The sequence below is a fragment of the Myotis lucifugus genome, unplaced genomic scaffold (assembly GCF_000147115.1).
Source record: "Myotis lucifugus unplaced genomic scaffold, Myoluc2.0 scaffold_0, whole genome shotgun sequence".
NCBI classification, from domain to species: Eukaryota; Metazoa; Chordata; class Mammalia; order Chiroptera; family Vespertilionidae; genus Myotis; species Myotis lucifugus.
In genome coordinates, this window is record NW_005871048.1 from 40620530 (window position 1) to 40639762 (window position 19233).

The 19233-nt window shown below is 35.3% G+C and overlaps 1 protein-coding gene across 1 annotated transcript in view; it reads right to left on the bottom strand.

The window, feature by feature from the left end:
• The window catches only part of TNPO1 (transportin 1), a 58373-nt gene that overhangs the window by 34759 nt on the left and 4381 nt on the right, over positions 1-19233 (bottom strand). Inside the window, exons 3-7 of the mRNA XM_014451814.2 lie at positions 16980-17055; positions 11436-11585; positions 9448-9554; positions 7144-7277; positions 3092-3173 (exon numbers count right to left, since the gene is read on the bottom strand). Coding sequence (XP_014307300.2) covers positions 3092-3173; positions 7144-7277; positions 9448-9554; positions 11436-11585; positions 16980-17055 — 549 coding nt within the window. The remainder of the gene's footprint in view (positions 1-3091; positions 3174-7143; positions 7278-9447; positions 9555-11435; positions 11586-16979; positions 17056-19233) is intronic.

Below are 19233 nucleotides of genomic sequence, written 5' to 3' on the forward strand. Positions count from 1 at the left end.
CCGCAGGCCCTGATTGCCTGATTGGGGCCTGCTGGCCAACCTCTCAGTCCCTCCCCTCAGCCAGAAGGCTGTTTGCCCAATGGGGAACAGGGAACTGGGGATGGGTGGCAGCAAACATGGGTGGCACCAGGCCAAGGTGGGTGCAAGTGGGGCCCCAATCACCCCACTGGTTGCCCCATACACAGAGGCTGATCTTCCCTGGCAGCCGGGGAAGACTGGCCCAGATCGCAGGCCAGGCCTAGGGACACTACCCATGTACAAATTTCATGGACTGAGCCTCTATTAGATTATAAAATAAGACAAGTGTAGAACGATAATTGCCAAAAATCACAGTTTTGGTAAATAATCTTAAAACCATTCTTTCTGAGAGAGTATGATTGGTTGTGTTTTGAGGTAACTTTTAGTTTGTGATAATAAAACCATGTCATTGGGACACAGGGGCACTCATCCAGTTGATCCAGAAATGGCATTAAAATAGAATTTGATTTACCCTTGACAATTACTGTCTGTCAAGAGATTTAGTCCTACCAACTCTGATTCTTAAGGTGGTAACAGGTGCAGATTCTATAAAAGCATCAGTAATTGGGAAATTATAAACACACACACACACACACACACACACACACACACACACGTATACTGAGTTTCTGAAAATTAATCCTAAACTGCCATTGTTCACCAGGTCAACTACTGAAAAAATAATAAAAGTAATCAATCTCATACTGTTCTTAACAAGTTTCTCTACAAGGTTAAAAAAAAAAAAAGAGTCTGAATGAAGAGAATGTTTAGTCATCTCAACTCCAGGATGTTTATTTAACTTTACAGATAAAGATACAGAAGTTTAGATGTTAAGTCACTTGCTAGCCAGTGGGGGGATATGAATTTGTTTTTCATGAAATCATGAGTAAGTCCACACTCATTATACTACACCAACAGCCTCCACTAGAAGAACAAGTTGTCTCTTGTAGAGGCTGCAAGCAGGGATGTGAAAAGAAAAAATAATAAACTTTTCCTATCTCACTTCTGAGATTCTACTTTATGTACAAACACACATATACTTTAAAAGCACTAAAAAGATCATTAAAATAAATAAATAAAAATCCAATGCGCCCCATTGTTTTTTCCCATGAAATCACAAAAACGTCTCCAAATAGATAAATCTAAAACCTCATTTCAAGAAAGGGGTAAGACAATGGAGAAGTTCAAATATCAAATATGGCAGTATGTGAAGTACTGTTTCTAGCATTTAAAAAACTTTGATTTCCCCAAGACCCTGATGCTTTCAAAACTCTTTAGTTCCTTTTTTAATCGAATATATTTTATAAGGTCAGAGAAGAATAATGTTTTTCCATCAGGTGCTCCTTTATATGTTAGATTACATCCTTCATTAAATTTGATGTTCTTACTTAATATGAACACACAGCTTTGCCAAGGTAGGTTATAGCCGCATATTAGTAACCAATACACTTTCCATCAATAATGTCAAACTTAGCAGACATGACATCAGCCCCTAATGAAAACACTAGTAATGGAAGAAAACAATGCATTTATTCATTTACTAAATAGTTACTGAGGGACTCTACTATGTGTCAGGCACCTCCACTGGAGGGTTACTGCTCATGTAGGATGGAAAACTGGTTGACTGTCCAAAGCTATCAAGCAGCAGAGAAGTGTTAATATGGCATAAACACAAATGGAAAATATTTAAAATGTTGGGAAATGTTCTTAAATTTTTATTTTTAGAGAGAATTTAATTCCTTTTATTATAAATTATATTTCTGTATAAGATGCTGGTATGTCCATTACAGTTCCCTTAAACTGTAGAAGAGTACTAAGAGGAAATACCATTATAACTACAATTTCTAAAAATAACAATAGCAGTAGTTAACAAGTAGAGTGCTTACTCTGTGGCAGGCACTGTTCCTATTTACAGCATATATATAATAATCCAACTAGGTAGGTCTATTATTAGCCTCATTTTACAGATGATGAAATGGAAAACACCAATTCATTAAGGTGCCCAAGGTTAACCACTACTAAACTGTAGAGCTGGGAGTTGAACCCAGGTAGTCTTACTCCAAACTTCTAATATTATCCACTAACCTCTGTATCAAACTAGACTGAAAATACCTTGAGGCATAAATTTATTTATATATCCCTAGCACCAAGTACAGTGCCTGATTCATAGTAAGTACTAAGCAAATGAGAAAAACAAAACAAGATTTGCCCCCTCCAATAATTTTCCAACATAAATGTGGCCTCTGAAGGATTTTTTTTTTTTAAAAAAAGCCCAGAAAAAATAAACTAATTTATTTGGTGAAAATAAAAGTTAAGTGGGTAGGGAACTTAAACAATCCTTTCACAATGGAAACCAATAGAAAACAGAAGTACAGCAGGTCCTATAACACTAGAGGCCTGGTGCATGAATTCATGCATGGGTGGGGTACCTCGGCCTGGCGGGCAATCGGGGCAGAAAGGGGCTGATCAGGGCCAGTCGGCGGGGGGTGGGGGGGGAAGCCACGAGAGGTTGGCTGGCCATGGGAGGTTGGCTGTGGGAGCACACTGACAATCAGGGGCCAGCTCCTGCATTGAGCGTCTGCCCCCTGGTGGTGTGAGTCATACCTACCAGTTGGTCACCTGGCTGTCCAGTCGTAACAGTTGCTTAGGCTTTTATATATATAGATTGATAAGATGTGGTAGGAATTTAACTCTTGTTTATATCAATCAGTCCTATGGTAAAATTGGTTCCATAATACTTGCTTGGCTTAAAGCTACAGAACATATTGATGACGTAAAGTGAAGACTTAGTGTACTGTTCTTTTAGCTTGTGTCTTCAGATTCTTTATCAAGTTAAGTTTATTCAACCTCACCATAATGCAAATGACTTGGGAAATTTAATTTCCATATGCAACTGAACAGTATATTGAAGCAGAAATTTTTATGCTGAAGATATTAAACATACCATAATCAGTATTTACATAATGATACAAGTGGAAAAATCAGTAACAGAGGAAAAGTTTATAGTTATAAAAACTATAAGCAATGAACATTATCTAACCTTCTCAAAAACAAAGGAGAGGATAAATCTTACCTCAATAAAAGAATCAATGTGCAACATCAGAGCTTGAGTTCTACTGATGATAAACTGATTGACACATGCAACAGCGTGAGATCTAGAAACAAAATTTAAGATTTAGCATATGCTCATTGCATCGTTTTTCTATTTGCAAAAATCTTAAACATTCCTCTATAAAAATATTATGATGTATGTACAGCAATACACATACACACACTCTAAAAAAAATGAGTAAAATTTCTGTGTTATTAACACAGAAAGAATAGGAATAATATATTAAGTGAAAAATGTAAGTTGCAGAGCAATATATTATTGCTTCTATAAAAGTGAAGTGTCTGAAAGAACATGTGCACATTTTTAATAGTAGATAACTGAAAAATGGAAGGCTGGATGGGTACATAATGGTAATTTATTTTATTTACCTACAGACTTAAAAATAAGCATTCCTTTGAAACGAAAAACTTGTAACAGTCTACAGTCTATTTGTTCTGACATAACCAATTCAATTCCACAGCAATTCTTAATGGCACTACTTAAAATCATTCTTAGCTCACAGGTCATGGTCATGGTTGGATTTCACTGTCCTAGATATTACTCTATAATGTGGCTACTCCCTACCCCTAACTTCATTTCCTACTATGCTACAATTTTTTTTTTCTCCTGTCACTCTAAAAGGCCTCTACGTAACTCCAGAGCCTTTGTACTTGCTATTCCCCCAATCTTTCCCTTGATCTTGCAAAAATTTACTACTTTACTTGGTGCAAGGTCTGTACAAATGTTACCTTTTCAGAAAACCTTCTATACAAAATACTTCTGAGTCACTGTCTAACCCCTTTTTCTCACTTTTCATAGTATTTAACATGAAACTGTATTATTTATCAATTATTACCATCCTGTAGGCCTCCTCTTCTAATAACCCAATAGAAAAAAGAAGACAGAAGAGAAAATCACCACATACAGCCAAAAAACATTAAGATGTTCAACATGATTAGTGACAGAAAAGTAAGCCATTTTGAAAAACCATTTTATATCTATTTGATTGGCAAAAATTAAAATGTGTGACAACACCAAAAGCTGAATATGTATACCCAGGAAATCCCTGTGTCTCAGAAATTCCTTCCCAAGATTTTATAACTTCCCTAAGAGAAACTTGTGCAAATAGACAAAAGGAGACAAGCATATAAATGTTTCAGTAGCACTACCCACAAAAGCAAGAACCTGGAAGCACCCAAAGGCCACTGGGCGTGCGTATACATGAATAAACTGTTTAATTGTCACACAAAGGAATAATATACAGTAGTCAAAACAAATGACCTATAGTGACACAACATGGATGAATCTTATCAACATATTAAATTTAAGGTGCCAAAGATTAAATTCATATACCTTTTATAAAATTGAAAACCAAGATCAATAAAATTATTTTCTAAAAATTCCAAGAAAAGGATCAAGTTGGGATTAGATATAGGTTATTTTCAAGGCCTTTGCTTTTATTATATTTGGTGGGTTTGAGTGATTATTAAAAATAACTAATAAATAACTACGGATTGAATGTAAGTGGGAAATGATGAGAATGTTACGAAACATAACCCAATTTGTGCACCTCTAGTGTGATTAAAAAAATAAAATGGCTCCGATTTTTAAATTGCTTAGTCATGTGATGGATAAAACTGTATTTGTTTGCCTCATTCTATATTCTCAAAGTCTAATAGTTACTGTGAGAGGGAAATACACTCACAGTAAATACCAGTTAAACTGTATTGATAAAGTATTAAATAATTTTGTGGAATAAAACTACATAAAGATGTAAAATATGTTTAGTGCACAGATAAAACAGACAACAGATATCATTTACTCAAATATACATTAAAATAAAATATTATAACAGTATATTCAACAGAATCTCAAATGGACAGTAACGAACATTTACTAAATGGAAACATTTATGTATTGCTAAACTACGTGTACCTTGTTAAGTTTTAAGTACACGTATTATAATTACAAAATAAATTTTTATATCCAGTAATGGTGTACCTATTATCAGAAATATTTTTTTGGTTTTTCTGTTTTAATTGCTGAGAACTGGTCACAAAAAAGTAAATTTCTTAGAAGTATGCAAATCACTACACTTTCACACCTCAGTGGAAATGTTAAATGGGGAATACTTTCCTAGGGAATATGAACTCCTCTAATTTCCTCTGCCAGGAAGAGTAAAATTTTATTTTGAAAATATTTATTTGCATGACATTACCTACAAATAAGCATCTATTAAGTTCCTACTGTGAGTTTAACACTAGATTAAGTACTGCGTAAGAGGACAAGTAAAATTAAATCGAGGTAAAAACGTAAGAACTAAATAAAGAATTTAAGCAAGAAAAAGATTCCCAATTTACCCTCTGGTTACACTGTTGAAACCACAATCCTTTGAAACACAGTTTGGAATCTTGAAGTAAGCCCCAATGGGCATCTGAACCAATAGTTAAACCATATACACTAACGTTCATTCAGTTGTATATCCCTGAATCCTCTAGAAACGACATAATTTCTACTTTACATAGTAATATATTTGATTATTCTACATAAAAGCATGATGTATTGACAATCATAAAAAAAAAAACCCAAAATCAAATGACAACCAGAAGAGCAATGACTTTTCCACAGAAACAATAAGCAAAGTTCAAGTTACAAAAAGCATACATAATTGAAGGGGAAAAAAGTATAGCAGGCTGGAGAACTTTTGGTGAAATTACAAAGTCTTACACACTTCAATGTAATAAAGGCATCATGATAATTATAGCATGACTAGAGGCCCGGTGCACAAAAATTTGTGCACTCGGGAGGGTCCCTCAGCCCCGCCTGTGCTCTCTCGCTGTCTGGGATAGGTCTAAACTGGCAGTCAGATATCCCTCTGGCAGCCCGGGAGCCCTCAGGGATGTCCACTTGCCAGTGGGGAGCAGTCAGACATCCTTAGCGCTGCTGAGGAAGCAGGAGAGGCTGCTGCCACCACTGCTGTGCTGGCAGCCATCAGCCTGGCTTGTGGCTGAGCAGAGCTCCCCCTATGGGAGCACACTGACCACCAGGGGGCAGCTCCTGCATTGAGCATCTGCCCCCTGGTAGTCAGTGTGACCAGTCATTCCCAGTCATTCTGCTGTTAGGGTCAATTTGCATATTACCCTTTTATTATATAGGATAGGACAACTGATAACAAAATTAATCAAAGGCTTATTTAATATTCGAAATATAATGATATTTCAAAACTAGATGCTAGGCAGTTTCAAGGAATTATAGATATAGAGAAAAAACCAAAACAGACTACGTTAACTTCAGGACCAGCCAACCATGTCCACTATGTGATTTCAGAGTGCACTAAAAAATCTTTCCACTGTCAGGATTAAAATGTGGTCTGTTTTTTTTTTTAAATAAGTAGGTTGTAAGCCCCTTTAAAAAAATACACATATATATACATATATATATATATATATATATATATATATGCCTAACACCCAAAGTGGCCCCTCGGGAGTTTGACTGACCGGGAGTTTGATCACTCGCTGACCACCAGGGGGTGGCGTGGAACGAAGGAAGGCAATGGCCGGCAGCTGGCAGCTGCTAGGGACCTTACCCATGCACAAATTTTGTGTACTGGGCCTCTAGTTACTTAATAATTTAGATGTCATACTTGAGGAACTTTTAGTACAGAGCTGCCAATAAAAGTACCTGTACTTGCCAAGATTCATTAATTAAAAAATACAAAAAACCAAACAAACAGCCCCCCAACACACTTAGTTTTAACCTTTCACAAGGAACCTTAAAAGCATGACTGTTAACCATTACAAATGTAATTAAACATGTAGAACTGACATATTCAATGACAATTTCAGCAGCAAAAGTCAGTATTTCACGGGCTGTGTTTTTAAAGGAATAAACGTAAGTTATCAAAATTCACCTTTGTGGAATATCTAATATATTTTGCTAGTTACAAAAATAATAAATAATGTAAAAATAAGAAAGTGGTAAGAATTATATTAGAGTTTATAAATTAAATTTAATATTAGTTATATAGATACCTTATTTTTGGACTACTGTGCTTGAAGAACTGTAAAAATTTTGGAATCATGATGTTAAGAGGACGATCTAAAACATCACTATCTAAAATCTCAGCAGAATCTTCACATATCTTCTGAAGGGCACCAAATGCTCCCTATAAAAGACATTTAATTAAAATTAATTAAAAATTGAAGTCATTTTAAAAGTAAATTGAGGAATATTGCCTAATTTGTATGAATTGTTTTCAGTTCACATAAAATGCTTCCTCAAAAAAATCTGTAAGTTTAATCAATTTTATGACAAATTATTAATCTCAGTTTTATATATAATGATACATTTTTATTTTACCATTAAGTAACTTAGAATGAGAAGATATTTTGGTTGGCAGAGACTGTAATATCTAATTCAAAATCCTAATTTCTGAAATATTCTTACCAATTTAAGTCAACATTACTTTTTCTCTTTTAAGTACTATCAGTTTGTAAAACTCTATACTTACATATATCTAACCATTGTACCACTTCTCTTCTTTGAAGCATAAAGGACGTCTTAATATCGTTAAAAAATCGTTAAAAAGTTATATACATGTAAGTCATTTATTGGGTAATGGTGACAAAATCTGTTAAAAGGGCAGGCAATTCAAATTGGCAACTATTTCTCTATAGTCATTTTTACACCAAATGGGCTAACTTAGAGCTCTCGGACACAATATGTAACCTATTAGTTCATCCACTTACATGCTTTACTACTTTTAATTCCATTAGCAACTCCCAGGAACTTCTTCTCCACAGTACAATTAATTTATGAATACTGTCTCTTTAAAGAATGACTTATGTAGTAGCTACTCCACAATTTCAAGACTATTGCAGTGAAAACTTTTTTTTATTCTTGGAAAGTGCTTAAAATTTTGATCTCTTTTTATATTACTGTTATACCAAAGCACTACTTAACTTGTTTAAAAATATAATTGCCTTTTTTTTTTTATCTTCACTTGAGGATATATTTTTTAATGATTTTAGAGAGAGAGGGGGGAAGGGGGAGAGAGACAGGGAGAGAGGAAGAAAGGAAGAAAGGGAGAGAGGGAGAGAGAGAGGGAGGTGAGGGGGAGGGGAGATCAGTTGCCTTCCGTACATGCTCTGACTCGGAATTTAACCCACAACCTTTTGGCTTATGGGACAACACTCAACCAACTGAGCCACCAGCTGGGTGTACTATTTAACTTTTAATAAACAGTTACCTGATGGCTAAATATTATTCAGTTTTTCTGTAATGTTATCAGTGTATTTCTAAGGCATTACTTGAAAATACATATATATATGAGAATGCAAGTTTTTTTTTCTTAGAGTCTTTTCTAAAGACTGTTTTGCTAACTATCCTTCTCCCTTCCCCAAGTCAGATCTGACAACAAAGTGCCCCATCACAAGACCTCCTGATTTTTAAAAAAAAAACAAAAACATTTTATTGATTTTTTACAGAGAGGAAGGGAGAGGGATAGAGACAAACATCGATCAGCTGCCTCCTGCACACCCCCCACTGGGGATGTGCCCGCAACCAAGGTACATGCCCTTGACCGAAATCGAACCCGGGACCCTTCAGTCCACAGGCCGACGCTCTATCCACTGAATCAAACCGGTTAGGGCGACCTCCTGATTTTTAATGTTAGGTTATTCCTGTGCCTGCCCTGCCCTGCCAAGCCATGCTCTTGTTTGAGAGGAAGATGGGTCATTGCCTTACGCAAAACACCTATAACGGTTTCCATTTAAAACAGATTTCTACCTAAACTGGAGCCCAGTTAATGAGAGAGTCTTAAAGTACTCATTAACAGTGAGAAATTGTAGAGGAAATCCAAACTCCTTCACCTTCCCAAATGAAAAGGTTGCTACCGATCTGATCAGTGGCAAACAATGAGATACTACAATCAATGCATGATTAAAACTAGACATGTCATACAGTAAGAGGCACAAAAACAATTTAGAGAAGCTGAAAAAATACTCATGGTCTGGGAATTTAGTCAATTTTAAGTCTATCTTCAAAAAATACCACCTGAACTGATTAAGCTTGACAATGGCTATATATTATAGAGATATACATATAACCAAGGAAAGTTTTCAAATGCAAAAATGGGAGATATTTCTTTGTAGGAAATATAGTAAAGATGTTTTAAAACTTAGTCTTTATAGAAAACAGTAAGAAATGATCACTAATGTAAAACAAAGGTACTTTTAGGTTTTTAAGTTTTGAAATAATTCCAGAGAAAAAATTTCAAAGGTTTCTTAGTATACAATAGCACAAGAAAAATTGTATGATGAAGCAAGTATTTTTACCTCACAAGTGTTGTAATCTTCAGAATCCAGTAAGCTACAGAGTTTTGGTAAGAGGTCAGGCCAATTCTGCAATTCTCCCTTGGAGGCTATGGTTGTAATCAAAATACCTTGAAAGAAAACACACACTTTTAGGAAATCTGACTGCATTATGTTAGATATTGTCATGTGAACAACTGCACACAAACATGTGCAATCCCCCCATCCCCACTTACTAAATGCCCCAAATCAGCCTAAGACTTCCAAACCATCTAAATAACATTCATCAAGAATCCCCATATCACCACAGCATAAATCAGATGTTTCTAACCTGTTTTTTTTTTAACACTTTACTCTCTTTTTTATTTTTAACAAGTATCTGTACAGAAGACTACAACTTGCTCTTCTCCAAGAATAGTTCCACTAATTAAAATCACTCCTATTTTATAGAAATTACAAAATAAAATATGTACAAAAATGTTAGTATCATGTATTACTGGGTGAGGAGTATGAGTCTGTTACATTCAAATAAAAATACATCAAGAAGCTATTAACTCCCCAGCTTAACCTAGGATCACAGCCATGGAGGGACGTAGATATGGAGAGAGAAAATAGAAAGTTTCCCACTTACTGGATCAAGGATGAATCACTGGGAAGCTGATTTGGGAGAACTGAGTGGCACATACTCACAATGCCACTCTGGATTATTTCAACTGTGTAGTGTAGCTTAGTTGTGATAGTTACACATATATGTAACAAAAAGTTTGTGTTAATCTTTTCCTCTGCCTTAGTAAATCTTATATTAGTAACAAAGTTATATACTTGCCAATTATAGATGCTTTTATTTAATAAGAGTATAAACTCTGATAGGCAAATTATAGGTACTCTAAGCTTCAAAATACTAATTTATAAAAATTTTTTAGAAGTGCTCTTTTTAATAGTTATTTTGAGAAATCAGTGAGATATGCTCACAAAATGCTTGGCATACAGTAAATGCTTAATGATTACTACGAAATAGCAAATTCCATTGTTTGTGTGTTTGAATTCTTTTTAAATTTTCTACCATTAGTCTTGAGAAGGCTGCTCTTAATGGTAAAGAGTTACAAAATGTAAAGTTAGTCAATATGTATTCTTAGCTAAAAATTTTTAAATTATGTGGTAAGGGTTAATATATGGATATCATTTTAAAGATATCAGCCTTACTATAAAATAAATTTGTAGTAAGACAAAAAAGCAGCAAGACTAATAGTAGGTCTGTACCTTCTGCCAATTATTCTTTCCCAAAGTTAAAAATATAGAAGAACTGAGAAAAAGAGAAAGCTCTAGATCTGCCTAAATGAAACCAAGCTGTCTTAAAACAAGCAATGATAAAAAAATAAACATAAGTAACACCATGGCACTAATAGACCGCTAACATCCATTACTTCTGCTAGGAGATTGAAGAATATTGAAATTTGAAATTCAAATTTATCTGGCTCCATATAATCTCATCCACTACTGAAAAGTCTTCTAATGCCTAACACAGTTGCAAAAAGTGAAACATTTTAATTTTCTGTGTACAAAAAGATGGGAATAAAATTTGGTGTGCTCAGCAATACCTATTAAATTTTAACTGTTTAAACAGCACACTTTGACCCAGTCATGCCACTCCTATGCACTAATTCTATAGAAAATTTCCCACAAGTGTATAAACACATTAAAGGATGTTGACTGAAATAATAAAATCACAAACCAACTCCAAGAAAAGGCAGTGGTCCTAAATTATTATCACTTATTAATGCCCCATTTTCACCAACTTTGATTAAGCAACTACCAGGGACCCTTGGGTCTCACTGGACAAGAGAGCTTTTATTGCAACCATAAACATATCCAAAGCATTTAAGAGTAGCAATGAAAAATTTCCCCATCACAATTTAACTTGAAACGGATGAAATGCCTATGAAAATGGTGTATCATATCAAAAACAACCCAGTTACAAACAAGATAAGCAAAATTTTAACAACATAACTTACCTACGGTGGCTCTAATCAGAGGAGAGGAGTCACCAATATTGTTTAGACATTCGCTTTTAATAAAGTCTGTTACACCATTTGGGAAGTTCTGAAAATGAGCTTTCACATTATTCTTCAAAATGAGACCACTCAATGATCGTGTGGGTTCATCTGTAGTAAAATAACAACAGTACTGAGTTTTAAAGTCATTTTCATTTTAAAATGTTATCAAGAACAGTAACTTTAAAAATATTTACATTCAAAACTGATTATATTTCAATAATTTTGCTATAACCAGGAAAAAATATCATAAATGATTTCAAAAGATTAGCTCCATGATTTTATAGTTCAGGGTTTCTCAACCTTGGCACTATTGACATTTTGGGCCAAATAATTCTTTGTTGTGGGGTGCTGTTCTGTGCATTTTAAGATGGTCAGCGGTATCACTGGCCATAGATGCCAGTATCAATTCTCCAAGTTGTGACAACCAAAAATGTTTCCAGTTAATGTCAAATTCTGGGAGAAATTGAGGGAAAGGAATTGCACTGGGTTGAGAACCATTAATTTAGTTTAAGAGTTAATTTAGTTTATATATGACCACTGTATTCAAGCTTTATTGAAACCTGATATAAACATCAAATTACAGATCTGAAAGTATTAGTTACTAAAAATATCTCATTAAAAATCAAGTGGACAAAGAATATATGGGGTCACCTTCACATACAAATAATTGTCGTTCATTTATACCATGTTTTTCACTTGCCTCTGAGCTAAAAAAAAAAAAAGGGAGGGGGGAGTAAAACAAGTTTAAAATTTCCATAAGTTTTCTTAAAAACAGAATTTACTTTTTAAAAAACATTTAATCCATAGGTGGTGTTAAATGTTCAAGAAGCAATTTAATACCTGCAGACTATAACTGATGTTACCAATTGGCACCAGCATCAAAAATATTAGCAATAGTTAACATCTTCTGAATGTGTATCAGGTACTAAACACCACTAAGTGCTTTGCAAGTAGTTTGCATTTAATCCTCACAACCTCATGAGATGGTAATTATTCCCACTGCACAACTGAAGAAACTGAGGCCTTTGCCAAAGTCACACAGAGCTAAGCGGGGAAGCCAAAATATCAACCTCAGGGGTCTGCCTCCAGAGCCTACACTTGATGCACTTCGTAGTTTCACTCTCCTCAAAGAGCTAGAAGACATGAAGAGCTGCTATGTTGAACAGAATATGCTTTTACAGCACTACTATTTCACATACCTTATTAAAAAATAAATACCCGAGCTTGTTCTAATTAGTAGTACGCTCCTAAAATCTGACTGGCACTGAAATCGTCAAGGGTAAAACACATAGAGAGGCAAAAAGATGGCAAAGTTTCTTTGCACATAACCCCACTTAGGCCACCAAGCAATATAGCCAGACATTTTATATCACCATTTAAAATCTTCTTTCCATTATTTAACCCAAAGTTGTGATGTAATTATACTGGGAGGATAGGGTTGAAGGTAGGATGAGAAAAGAGCTGTAGTCTCATCATCCATAGTAAGGTGGTCAATGTATAATGTTTAAAATGAAAAAGTCTTGAGAGTAGAATAAACATTTTTATAAAGTCAATGTGGAGGTCAATACCGATAGAAACAGTTATAAGATTTAAAAATGAATTGAAAATTTTGACTATGGGAAGCAAAAATCAGGAGAAATTGGACAGGAAACTTTCCTTTTTCTGTTAACATCTGTGCTATTTGATTTTTAAACTTGTACATTACTTCGTGAAAAATAAAAAGAAATTCAAAAAATGAGAGAAAAATAAATAAAATCTTCTTTCTAGTTTCAATTACAACTCATTCCAATAAGTAGATTAAAATGAAAGAAAAGCTCGTCCAGTGTGGCTCACTGGTTGAGCGTTGACCCATAAACCAAGAGGTCACTGGTTCGGTCAGAGCACTGTCCGGGTTGCGGGCTCTACCCCCAGTAGGGGGCATGCAGAAGAAGCCAACTGATGATGTTTCTCTCTCACCGATGTATTTATCTCTATCTCTCTTCCTTCCTTTCTCTCTTAAAACGACAAAAAAAATTGATAGGCTCCCCCCCCCCCCCCCAGCACACCCATGCCTTTTCCCTTCCCTTACTCCCCACCCCCCCCAACTCACCAGGCCAAAAAAAAAAAGAAAACAAAAAAAATCGATAAAAACATTTTTTTAAAAGAAAAAGTTCTAACTTCTTTTCAAAATTTAAAACTGTCATAAATAGCCAAATATTTAACTTCCTCAAGCAACAAACGTTTTTGTCTTAAGTTAGCCCATTAGTTCAGTAATATAATTTTATTTTAAATGGCATGTGTATTTATTTACAAGAAATACACTATGTTGTTTTGGTTTTTTTTGTGTTAATCCTCACCCATGGATATTTTTCTATTGGTTTTCAGAAAGGGTGAAAGGGAGGGGGAGAGAGAAACATCAGTGTGAGAGACATTGATTGGTTGCCTCCTGGACATGCCCTAACCAAGGCTGGGGATTCAAGCCTGCAGCTGAGGTAGGTGCTCTTGACCGCAATTGAACCTGGGACCCTTCAATCCACAGGCCGATGCTTTGCCCACTGAGCCAAACCGACTAGGGCCACTATATTGTTTTTACAATAAAGGTTACAAGATGAAGGGTTTCAATAAATATAAAGTGAAATGATTTAAAATATTTTTAATTAAAATGAAAAATATCCTCTGTCCAAAACCCACTTAATAAAGCCACCAATGCCTTTTATTAAAAAAAGTAAGACTTTACTTCACTTGGCCTCATTTTGCTCATCTGTAAAGTGAGGGATTTAGATGAGCTCATTTCTGAGGTCTCTTCCAGATTTAAACTTTTACTCCACAATTCAGTGTAAACAAATACATGCACACACACAGATACATCAACTATATCAATTTGTTGTTCCACTTATCCATGCATTCATTGGTTGATTCTTAGTATGTGCCCTGACCGGGGATCAAACCTGCAACCTTGGCATATTGGGATGATGCTCTAACCAAGTGGGCTACACGGCCAGGGCAAGAAATACATTTTAGAGTCTGGAAAACCTGAATAAAATCCCTTCCAACATTTTGTGGTTTTGTAACTAATAGGTCTTTTTGAAGGCAGTTACACCAACTTCTCCTGCTACTTGAATGAGTTTGTCTGCTTTTTCAAATACTTCTGATGTACCTTTATACACCAAGAAAGCTTTGAGAAAGAGTATAATATTTTAACCATCTAAATATTTGGAATTTAGGATGAGGACATGACAGGGTAGAAAGCTTGGTGAAATAAGCTTAAAATTTCCAAGTGAATCACAGTTTAGAAATATTCACTTACTAAGTTCTTTTAAATTAAAACAAATAGCATTGCCCTAGCTGGTTTGGCTCAATGGATAAGAGTGTTGGCTTGAGGACCGAAGGGTCCTGGGTTAGATTCCGGTAAAGGCATACGCCTGGGTTGCGGCTGGCTGGATCCCCAGTGGGGGGCATGCAGGAGGTAGCTGATCAATGATTCTCTCTCATTATTGATGTTTCTCTCCCTCTTTTCTCTGAAATCAATTAAAAAAAAAAAAAAAAGAAAATGCCCGATATAAAGGCTTAGGAAAAAATAAAACAAAACAAAAAGAAATAGCATTGATTTAATTACCAACTACTGTAGTATACAGAGAAAACATACTTTATTAAGAAACAATGTATTCAATGGGGGGGGGGGGGGAGGAAAGGAGACATATATAATACTTTAAACAATACAGAAATTTTAAAAAACCAAAACAATGTATCACCCTGACCAGTTTTCTCAGTGGTTAGAGCATTAGCTTGCAGACCAAACAGGGTTTGATTCGCAGTCAAGGGCATGTACCTGGGTTGCAGGCCTGATATATCTCACATCTATGTCTCTCTCTCCCCGTCTCTCCGCACCCCTCTTCCCATCCACTCTTTTCTAAACATCAACGGGGGTAAAAATATCCTCGGGTAAGGATTAACCTCCCCCTCCCCCCCGCCAAATATCATAAGTACACTTATCAAGCTAGGAATATTAATTTATGTTAAAGATATGCTGATGGAATTTCTAGTTTTTTAAAATGTAGGTTTAGAAAGTTTTGAAGCTTCTATTACATTCCTCAATCAAATTAAAACCCTTACCATTTAGATTATTCAAAAATAATTCAAAATAATTCACTCTACTGTATGTGGATTATTAAAATCTGAATACAATTTATTAGTGAGATTTTACTATGCACTAAGGCCATTAACCAACTAGAGCTTGGAGCTCATACCTTGCAGATGGTCTGGTATTCTAACACAGGCATTTTATAGCTGAAAAAAGAGGTAAATGTGTCTCCGAGTCTGAGACTTATTTCCTAACTCCAAATGCAGTGTCTTCCTGCACTATGGCTTCTGAAACACTAATCACTGAACAGGATATTACAGTACTTTCATTTACAGGTTAATACATATCTGAGTGCTTTTTGTATCTGACAATGTTCCAAGAAGGGAATACACAATTCAAAGAACTCTATGAACACCTCTCACTACAAGGTAATCTCTGTAAGGGCAGATATTTTTGTTTATTTTGCTCACTTCTATTGCCTCTGAGCCTACAAAATACCTGGCAAAGAAGTATATTAAAAAAAAAAAATCAAATGACTGTCATTTAAAAATCATACAAGTTTTCAGGCTTTAAATTGTCACAGAAGTAATTTAAATTTAAGATTTATAGAAGAATATTTAGTAAACTAATTTAATGTATAATGTTATAAGGTTTTAAAAAGTTACAAGTGTCTATAAGTAATATGTTCCCATTTTTTTTTCATTAAACTTTTAAAATAGTGTATAACCATCTAAAAGAGGGTAGAGAGCCCTAACCGGTTTGGCTCAGTGGATAGAGCGTCGGCCTGCGGACTGAAGGGTCCCAGGTTCGATTCCAGTCAAGGGCATGTACCTTGGTTGCGGGCACATCCCCAGTAGGGGGTGTGCAGGAGGCAGCTGATCGATATTTCTCTCTCATAGCTGTTTCTAACTCTCTATCCCTCTCCCTTCCTCTCTGTAAAAAATCAATAAAATTTATTTAAATAAATAAAAGAGGGTAGAGAGGGCAGAATTAATCAAGAGATTAATTACTTATCTCTGGGTGATGGGATTATAAGTGATTTTTCATTTTGGTTATATGTACTTTCAACTGTTTTCTATAAACACACATATATTAAATTAATTAGTAAATCCTGTATTCATTCTGTGTATTAAAATAAAGAATAAATCTTTATGCGATTCTTGTACAAGGACTGAAGCAAAATCCCAAAGTAGACTTTGCAACACTCCTTTCATTTGCAAAGAATGAGGGAATTTGTCATAAAACCATTCAATTAACTAGTGAATGCTTACTAATAAGCATCTAAATGCTTAGAGTAGTATACTAACTCAAATCTCTTTGCTTATTTCATCTCTAAAGCAGGTGGTTACTACAAAAGGAAATCCTTTGAAATGAATAATTCCCAGTATATTTTAACAGGCCCTACAGACATTTTTTGTAGTTTTAACACAGACCCTACTTACCTTCAGATTTTAATTTTGTCAGAACAAAAATCAGGTAGTTGTTAAAATCTGGATATTGATTGAGTTGTTCCAGTTTCTAGAACAAACAGTAGTTAAGGAAACTTCTCAATGTAATCTAAGAAAAAAAATTAAATATTTTAAATGTAAAATCAAGAATTCCTTTTTGTGGTATTTTTAGCCTTGGCTGAAATATTAAACTTAATATTTTGTATCAATTATACCCAATACAGCAGAAGCCAAGTTCCATCTTCGGCATACTGAAAATCGCAAAATTATTTTTCAAAACAGAATTTCTTTGAACTTTAAAAATCCCAACTAAGGATATTTTTAACTTAAAAAGTGCTTTTATTACTCATTTGTTCTTCAGAGTTCAAACATTAAGATTAAATGTCATTTATGCACAAGCCTACATTCCAATTTTATTACATAAAGTCAGTGTTATGAAATTACTACACTGCAATAGTGCTATAATTGTTTACCACCTCCAGGATCTAACATTTTCAGTGGTACAAATATGCAGGTATTCTATTCTGTTGGCAGTCAACAATGACATAACAGTTTTGTCTTCAAGCCCTCTTAATCTCTATTATGCTTTTTACTAACATCCTTAATTGTGTTTTAATAGACAGAAATATTCGTGTTTTTACTCAATGGACCTAACTTTATTAAAAAATTAAATACATGATACAAACTCAAGGTACACTGTATTATCTATTTATTACATAGTGGAATACCCTCAATATTTAATGGTCAAAATGTAAAACTAGCAAAATCACTATCTAGAAAAATTCCAAGGTGTGACTGACTACTTTATTTGTCCAAGAAAAACCTATTGACTTCGTTTCTTAGTGAATGGCCAGGACTAAGAGCATATTGATAGGCTAGTAATTTTTCATAAATATTTCCTGACAAGGTTTACTTTCTTACAACTGCCACTATCTATACATACTATTATTACAATGACCTTTCAAAAAGCTCTCAAGCTTATACAAAAAAAAAAAAAAAAAAAAGAACAAAAACATTGATACATCCTTTCCTAAAGAGACACAAAAGAACAAGTTCATCATTAGGCACTTTGAAAATACAGAGTAGTGTGGGTATTTAAAACTGGTCGCCTCTATCTACTGAAATTTACCTTGTTCCTTATGTAGATGGATAGATGGCAAACAATGCTCCAGGTACACAGAATAAACTTTAAATTCGATTGTTAGCCCAAGTACAATACCAGGCATATAAAAGGTATTTAATAAATACGTATTAAAGTATGATATTCAGTGCTATATTAGAAATTACAATGTGGTTTAGGGCTTGGCTAACTTAAGCCATAATAGGGTTTAGGATACAAGTTCCAACAAACCCCAAAACTACTATTCTTCCCTTGGTATTAACAGTATTCAAACAAAATGGCTTAAAAAAAAAACAAAACTCAAGCAGACTTCCATTTTTAAATGAGCAGCACATTAACCAAGAAGCTAAGATTTGAAGTTACAGCAATGCAGTACTTCCTTGAAACTTATGGTGCTTTCTTTTGATGTAATTGTATATACACACACACACACACACATTTCCTTTACTGTTTTAAATTTAATTAAGCCCAAACTACACTAAAGGAGCTTACTTACCAAACTCCATATTTAGTAAATTTTGCTGCTTATTAACAATAAACATCAAGAGGCTTTTTGGCAAAAATAGACAAGTTTTTTTTAAATTAACTTCTTTGGTCTTAAAATAACAGATAAAAAGTTTACTTATGATCAGGTGAGTGAATTTGTTTCCTTTATTGGCTCCAATTAGAATTCACCGTGGCCCACAGTTTAGGGCACTACTGAGCACACATGGCAGGTTTGGCTTCTTCTCTAATCCTTTCCGCCTCTAGCAACAGGACCGCTACACCAGCTAACTCCATAAAGGCTTGGATAATTGAACAGGCATCCTTGAGCCAAAGATTTAAAAAGAAAATCTCATTTGGGAGCCAGCAACAGGTGCTGGCACGAACAGCCCAGGGGCAGGTCTGAAAGCCCCCACGTCTACGCCTCCCACCCTCTCGGGCCAAGGGCCGGGAAGTAACCCCAGGCCCCAAACGGCGGCAGTTCAAACCCCGCGCCAGCTCCACCCCATGGCTGGCCGGACGCTCGGCGGGAGCCCCGCCGCTCAAGCAGCGCCCGCCACCTGGCCTCTCGTTCAGCCCGCAGGCCCAACCGGGCCGGGCGCGTGTGTGGGCCGGGGCGCCGGGGTCCGCACCGGGCCATGCCGC